We start from the raw sequence: 8,089 nt of genomic DNA, 5'->3' as shown, positions 1-8,089 counted from the left end.
CGGGGCATTCTGCAGAGAATGCACATCACTAGTGCTGGACAATGGCACTGCAGTAAAACACAAAGCTCCAAGAGGTTCGGCATCATGGGAAAGTTCTCCATTTGTATCCAGAGACTTTCCTGAGTACACCAGGCATGCACTTGCCCTTGATCCAGGGTTCACTGAAACTGAGGCATCAAGACCCTACTGGGGGCACCTGTCTGTCTCTCTGTCTCTTGCTCTCTCATGGAATAAATAAACTAAAAAATAAAAATAAATAAATAAAGACCTGAAAATACATATTATTAGATGTGAACATATTTTGAGAGTAAGGTAAAAGTAACACACCTACAGTGAAAGTCACTTTTATCAGCAAGTTGAAAGATGAAAAACATCCAGAACTCAGTGGTCCTTGACTGAGTAATGTAAACAAGTCAGAATACCAAGTTGATTTCCTACCAGGTATCTTTGTGACATCAAAGAAAAGGAACTAAAAACTATACCTCTCTCTGTTATTAAGCAATGCGGCTCAGACTGGCTGCTACAATGGCTAGGAAATGATTAGCCATTTAAAATGGCTCAATGTGTGAACTGTGAAAATAAAATATCCAAGGAACAGTTGAGTTAGGTGAACTGAAACAGAACCAAAATGGTCTTGATAAATTTCCCCTTTGAGAAAGAAAATTGGACTAAATGAACAAACTGACAGAACATTCAAAATTCTGTCTCTAGCTTTCCTTGTGAAAATGCTTAGTTCTTCCTAAGAAGAAAGAAACACATGGTTTGTTTTATTATCTCTGCTGTCAAGTGTTTCTCACACTGACTATCAATATCAATCAAGATGTGCTCGCTGTCGAGGTTTTATAGGTCAAATGAATTGCTATTCAGATAGGAAAGAGATTTGTTATAAATGCATCTACACTACAGACAGCTCCTCCCTTAGCCAGGAAAAGACATACCCAAGTCATCTGTTTATGCAAGTTTATTTCTTTAGCCACAATAGATGTGAACACTTGCAATCCACATATGTGATCCTTTGTTTATAAGTTTTTCATTAGAAGAAATAATGTTGTAAAATAAATTTTATATAAAATCTTTTTTTTTTTTTAGGAGAGATTTTTGCTATTGGGCACATGCACTCGCTGGAGAGACAGAAAGACAGAAAGCAAGAAATCACCCCCCCAGGGGAAATAGGCATGCTCCAATCCCTTCTCCTCCATTCTCTTCTCAGGATTTTGGGCACACATGTACATGCGCCGACTTGAGTTTTAAGCTGCTGGGTCTGGGACTCAAACCGCGGTTAACTACGTCAGAGCCCAACAACATAACCATTACCCCATCTGCTGGTCCAGAAATAAAATCTTTTAAAAGAAAAAAGAAGTAAAATGGCTTATTTTCTTTTCTTTTTTTTTTTTTTTTTAAGAGATCTTTTGCTATAGGGCATGTGTGCTCACCAAAGAGTCAAACCAGAAAGCAAGAAATCACCCCCCAGGGAGATGGCCACACTGCAATCCCTTCTCCATTCTTCTCTTGGGATCTTAACATGTATGCACATGTGCCTAGCATGAGTTTTTAGCTGCCAGGTCCAAGACTATAACAACAATCAGCCACGTGAGAGTCCAGTGACATAACCACTAAACCACTGCTAGTCCCTGTAAAATGGCACCTTCCATCCAGTAATGGTTATCTACCACTGCCCTTAGATTTTCAAAATATTAAGTTAATCAGGGTATGTTCACCAGTGCACTCAACTATAAATTGGTCCTGTGTTCCATTTTGTTCTGTTCTGTTCTGTTCTACTCTATTCTACCTCCACCATTTACCAGCTCAGGTCTCAGTTTCTCTTCTGTAAAACAGAGATACTAATTACTAGATCAACTCCACAGGGTTGTATTGTAAAGTGAATGAGGTAATAAATGCTAAACAGTGTCTATACAAAGCAAATTCTCCATAATTACTGGCTCCTATTCTTTTTATCATCATTATCAATCTATTTCAAAGTCCACTGCCACCATAAAAGAAGTTTAACTGATAAAACTAGCAAGCTCTATGGCTTCTCTTTCTACTTTGATTCGTTTAGGTAGACAGATGGTTTGTGCAACCTCCTGAAAGACTGCATAAGACATGTCTTGTTATCCTGTAAGGTAAACATTTAATTAGACTCTGGTAGTGTTCTAAGCTGTAATCTCTCTCTCTCTCTCTCTCTCTCTCTCTCTCTCAAATAGCCCTTTGAGATAGGTACTATTACCTCATCTTGCAGATGAGAAAGCTGAGGCAAACTGAGGCTCACTAGGTCCCAGAGCTGGTCAGTGATGTTTGAAAAGTAACAAGCTGAGGTTTGGCGCCAGTGCCAAGCACTAACCTAAGTCATACAGAACACAGCCACAAGCCACCAGAGCATATAAGGCCCAGCAAAACTGCAGGCTGAAGACAAGCCCAAGGCTACCACAGCTGAAGCAAGGCCTATGGCCTGGAGTATAATCCTGGATGAGCTGGCTCCCCTAAAAACTGCATTAGGTAATAATCCAAGACAGTGTCGGGTACCAGGAACCCAAGAGACAGCTAAACTCAAAGGTAGTATTAAGGCCCTGGGCAGTACTAAGAATTTTAATGAGAAGCCAAACCCAATGCCAACCCATGAGTTTGCACACTGTATGAGACAGGAACCCAGCCCTGAGTAGGTCTGGCCTGCATTCGATAGACGGCTCTGCCTGCTGCTCTCATCTAAGGTGAGCAGTGAAGAGAGGTGGGCAGAAGGTGGCTGCTTTGGAGCAACAACGGTGGTCAATTCTGCTTGTGTAATAAACCAGTACTAACTGAAAATTAACATTGTTATTATTAAGAGCCTGAAATCCTATCTCTGGGTTTATCCACAGACCTTTAAAGACCTTGGACAAACTGACTTTCTCCATCTCCCAGTCTCCAGTACAGTTCTCAGCAGACATGTTATCACTGCCTGTCCTCATGGGACTGAGGGCGTTTTTGGCTTTATGGATTACACATATATGTGGTTAGTGACAGCTTTCAAGTGCTTTAACGCCTTTGCTTGAAAAATGACACTAAGTTACAGGCTTTGCTTCATATGTCTCTATCTCTAGCTATACAGCACCACATCATTGACATTTCTGTCAACAACAAGCCACTATACACAGGTGCTCCTATAGATTATGCCATCTGGAGGGACTTCAAAAAATTCATGGAAAATACAATTAAAGTACATGTTTATTGTGATACAAAAAAGTTTGAAATCCATGCATGGTATTTTTTCATAATATGCACTTTCTGTAAACTTTTTGAAGATTTCCTTGTTCAGCCTAGGTATGTAGTAGGTCATACCACCCAGATTTGTGTAAATGTACTCCACGATGATCACAGAATGACAAAATCACCTATGCCATTTCTCAGAACAGATCCCCATCATTACGTGCCATACGACCACATTTATATTTATCTAGGTACATAAAGCAAAATGCTCTCATTTCAAAAACTAGTTAAAACCTGTATCTGAAAGTATGGAATGTAATTTTTAGATTCATTAGACTAAATTTTAATTCCCTATTAATAATCCTTAGGTAGCACTTTAAAATTAGTCATAAATAATCCTCATTCTTGCCACACATATTAAAATGCACAAGGCTGTAGTACACTGTGAAAAACTCAAGGATTCAAAAACTCTATTACTCTCTTCACCTTTTAATAATCATGTGACCTTGGTCAAATCATTTAACTTCTCTGAGAATGAATTTTCTCTGTTGTACGTGGGAATATGTGCTCTGCTTAGCAAAACAGGATCACTGAGAAAATAAAATTAAACAGCATTGGGCTGGCAGGTGGCATGGTGGTTAAAGGCACTGGATTCTCATGTGGCCGACCATGCTTCAGGTCCCAGACCTTGCAGCTTGCTTTCTCACTTTCTTTCTCTTTCTCTCTCTCTCATAAAATTAAAAAATAATAATAATAAATAAAGTTAAATAAAATAATATTTAAAAATTAAATAACATGGATGAAAACACTTCATTAAATATAAAGGAAGGGTCTTCAAATCATAAGATATTATTATCATTTTTCCTATGTAGGAATCTCATAGTATAGTTAGACCAGATCACACTCTATTGATAAAGAAACTTCCTATTTAAAAATGCTTTTAGGGGCCAACATATGGCGTAGCATTTATGTTACTGGATTCCCACATAGTCGATCACAGTTCGAGTCCCAGATCCAGTGGCTTGAAAATCACACCGGTGCATGTGCATGCATGCCCATGACCCCCAGAGGAGAATGGAGAAGAGACTGTGGCATGGCACCTGCCTAGGGAGTGATTTTTCACTTTCCATCTCATCATCTTTGTCTCTCCCGCTCTCTGGCGAGCACATGCACCTTAAGGCAAAAAATCTCGAAATAATAAATTTTTTTAGAAAAAGCTTTTACACCACCTGTAGGATTAAAAAAAGTCAATTGAGTCATAATTAATATGATAAAAACAACTCATATTTAAAAACACTGTTTCTCTCTCATACAAGCTAAACTGATAGTACATAGCCCAAATGATAAAAATTTAAATGAGGTTCTTGAATACAGCCAATGATCAAAACAGAAGCTGTGGAACTTGGATAGGTACAGTTCCTCTCCATCAGTGCAACAAGTCTAGTTTTCAGGCTCTGATCTCACCAGGAATCTGGCAGTAGAGTCACCTTTCAGACCTTCAGCCCAGCCCCCAGCATGCCCCCTCCCTCGCATGGCACCACCTCCAAGGTGACGGTAATCAGGTTCTTGCAACGCCTGTGTGCAACATGGCAAAATCTCTTCACAGACTGGGAGAATGGAGCCTAAGGTTAACACATGATAAAACTGGAGAAAACCATGGCATCCAAGCAATACTTCTGAAAGCAGGGCCACGTGGTGGTGCAGCAGTAACACAAGTGGACTCCCTGGGAAAGGTCCTGGGTTGGCATCCTGGGATTTCCCTGAGGACTCAGTGCATGTGCACGCTGATGATCAGCGTCAGCTGAGACTGGGGGTGAGTCATGATGGCATGAAGACCCTGTGGGAGGCTTTCTCTCTCTCTCTTTCTGTCTCTCAGAAAAATAAATAAATGGGACCAGCAGATAACGTAATGGCTATGTCGCTGGACTCCCATGTAGTCGACTGCAATTCGAGTCCTGGACTCGGTGGCTTAAACTCATGCTAGGCACGTGCACGTGTGTGCCCAAGATCCTGAGAGGAAAATGGAAGAGAGGGGATTGTGGTGTGGCCATCCCCCCTGGGGGGTGATTTCTTGTTTTCTATCTCTCTGTGTCTCTCTTGTCTTTCTGGCGAGCGCACATGCCCTATAGCAAAAATCTCTCCAAAAAAAAAAAAAAAAGAAAATTAAATTAAAAAAAAATCATGGAAATACAAAAAAAAAAAAAATGTCTAACTCCATGTCAAAACACTGCTTTTCTTAAAATGACTTTAAGATCTGCTTTAACTATTAAAAGGTTTTTTTGTTTTTTTGCTTGCTTTTTAAGGTTTTTGCCATAGGGTACATGCCCTTACCTAAGAGAAAGAGAGAGAGACAGTGAGAGGGATAGGGAGAAATCATCCCCCAGAAAGGATGGCCACACCACAATCCTTCCTGCTCCATTCTCTTGGGATTTTTGGGCATGTACACACAAGTCCAGAATGATTTTAAAGTCAGCAGGTTCAGGACTCAAACCATAATTGACCAAATGGGAGTCCAGCACCTTAACCTCTATGCTACTGCTGGCCCCAGATTTTTTTTTTTTTTTTTTTTGAGAGAAATTTTTGGCTTCTGGCCACTAGCACTCACCAGAGAAGCAGAGAAACAGAAAGCAAGAAATCACCACCCCCCTGGTGTGGGGGTGGGAGAGTAGCCATGCCACAATCCCTTCTCCTCTATTCTCCTCTTGGGATTTTGGGCAGGCATGCACACATGCGCACACGCCCAGCATGAGTTTCAAGTCACCAGGTCCAGGACTTGAACATCAGTTGGCCATTTGGGTGTCCAGTGCCTTAACCACTATGCCACCTGCTGGCCTCAGATTTTTTTTTTTTAAGCAAGACTATTTCTAGAACCTAGAAACCTTAAAAATCTACATGACCAACATTATATTATTCAACAGCAAAAAAAGAAAAAAAAAGTGATAACTATAGAAAGATGAATTCATTACAGTTTCCATTAAGATACAATAAAAGAATCTCAGAGGGAAGGAGTAGATTTGATCATTAAAATTAGTACCTGGGACTGCTTCACTTCTTTCTTTACATCTTCAGAAACCAGAGCAAAAACTGGAAAAAAGAAAATTTTAACATTAAAATTAGCAATTAAAGTTCATTCTCACATTTAACAGTTGTCCTTATTATGAAAAGAAAAAGGATGATTTAACAAGACGCATTTTGTTCATTTCTAAGCAGCTGCATTGCTGCAAACTAGAATTTCTGGCTTTCTTCATCTCAAACCTAAAATTATTCATTGATGAGAGAACAACATGCTTAGGCTACCAAGCAAGAGAAATACTGCATCAAAGAAATTAAAATCCATAGATATCATTTGTGCCTATAAGTATAAACCACAAAATAGATGTATATAAAATACAACTGTGGGGGGCGGGGTTTCTGGTGCCTTCTTAAGCAAAGGGGGATTCCCGAGAATCCAGAGGGAAGAAGTGCAAATTCCTACCCTCACAATCACTGCCAGACCCTGCAGGCAGCACAGCTAAATTTGGAGTGAGCTTTTTCTTAGGGGCTGCAGAGCTAGAAGTGTGGTGGGGAGAGTTAACACAACCCTACAAAAGCAATGGAGCCAGGAGAGCGAGGGGAATTAAAAGTTATTTCCCATGTAGTGTGATTCCATGTTTTCAGTCAGAGCCCATAAATACTCAGAGATATCCCTAGAGATACATTTAAGCTCTACATCAAAAATAATAATAAAAACATGACAGTAACACTTTGAAAATATAAAGCAAAATCATAAGCCAAAGAGGAATGTTAACAGAACAACAACAAAAAAAATTGCAATTTTACAGTGCATTTCTCCTGAAGAGCTAAGAGGGGAGCGTTGCAGGGAATTCGCTTCTGTAATTAGCATTCCCAGGAGTAAATGGGCAACGCCATAGAAGGGTAATGTACTCAGAGGGTTGAAGAGGTGCTACCATGGAGCAATAACAGTACCAGGACCTACTGAGCAAGGGCTCCCTGGGTAACAGAGGAGACCCCACTCAGAAGCAGGAGACAATAGAGGCCCATTAGCACCCCTTTCAGTTCCTCCCCAGTCCCACCCCCAGACAGCCATGGCCTCCAATTCTCCATTAACAATTTGCTCAAAGGAAATCATCTAAAACACATTCGCACTAAGAAGCAAATGAGGAACTTGGTTTAATCTTTGCCATTTCCTGAATGGCATTTCAAAAGGCAGGGTGAAACTGAAGTGGAAGCCAAATGAACCTATAACTGTGGAATTTAGATAACAGCAGATATTATATGAGGCCCCCCTGAGCCCGCTTCATATAAAACAATAAATCCTTGACTCTACACTCTCCTTATCCCTCTCACTCTACTTTTCTTCAGCGCACTTATCACCAACTGACATGAAATGTATGTATTTATTACTTATCTTACATATGAATTTATTGAAGTGCGTGAGGGAAAGATTATAGTTTTATTTACTGTTTGCCCCCACACCAAGAACACAGCTAGCATGCAGAAGGAGCTCATTAAATAGTTATTGAATGAATGAATGCAAGCCTTCACTATGGCCCCAGTATTCCATCACTTAGGGGTGGTCTACTCCTTACACTAGGCAATACCAACCCCACAGAAGGGAGTTTAGGGCCCTCCCCATTTTTACCATGATCCATTTTTTCACTTTTTATACACAAAAAACCAAGCCCAGGACCAGCAGTTAGTGTAATGGCAATGTCGCTTTACTCCCATGTAGTCGACTGCGGTTCGAGTCCCGGACCCGGTGGCTTAAACTCACACCAGGTGCGTGTGCGTGCGTGCCTAAGATCCCAAGAGGAGAATGAAGAAGGGATTGCGGCATGGCCATCCCCTCTGGGGCGTCCTTTCTCGCTTTCTATTTCTCTGTCTTTCTGGCAAGCGCATGTACCCT

General features: G+C 40.6%; 1 protein-coding gene across 1 annotated transcript in view; it reads right to left on the bottom strand.

Moving 5' to 3' along the window:
• Positions 1-6,267, bottom strand: part of B3GLCT (beta 3-glucosyltransferase) — a gene marked incomplete at its 5' end in the record, with an annotated part of 135,537 nt that extends 129,270 nt beyond the window's left edge. Inside the window, 1 exon segment of the mRNA XM_027775679.1 lies at positions 6,218-6,267. Within this exon segment, the coding sequence (XP_027631480.1) occupies positions 6,218-6,267 (50 nt within the window).
• Positions 6,268-8,089: the final 1,822 nt, after the last annotated feature.

This window comes from Tupaia chinensis, unplaced genomic scaffold, assembly GCF_000334495.1.
Source record: "Tupaia chinensis unplaced genomic scaffold, TupChi_1.0 Scaffold000597_1, whole genome shotgun sequence".
Classification (NCBI taxonomy): domain Eukaryota; kingdom Metazoa; phylum Chordata; class Mammalia; order Scandentia; family Tupaiidae; genus Tupaia; species Tupaia belangeri.
The sequence above is the reverse complement of the archived record's forward strand: the minus strand, read 5'-3'. Positions and strand labels throughout refer to the sequence as shown.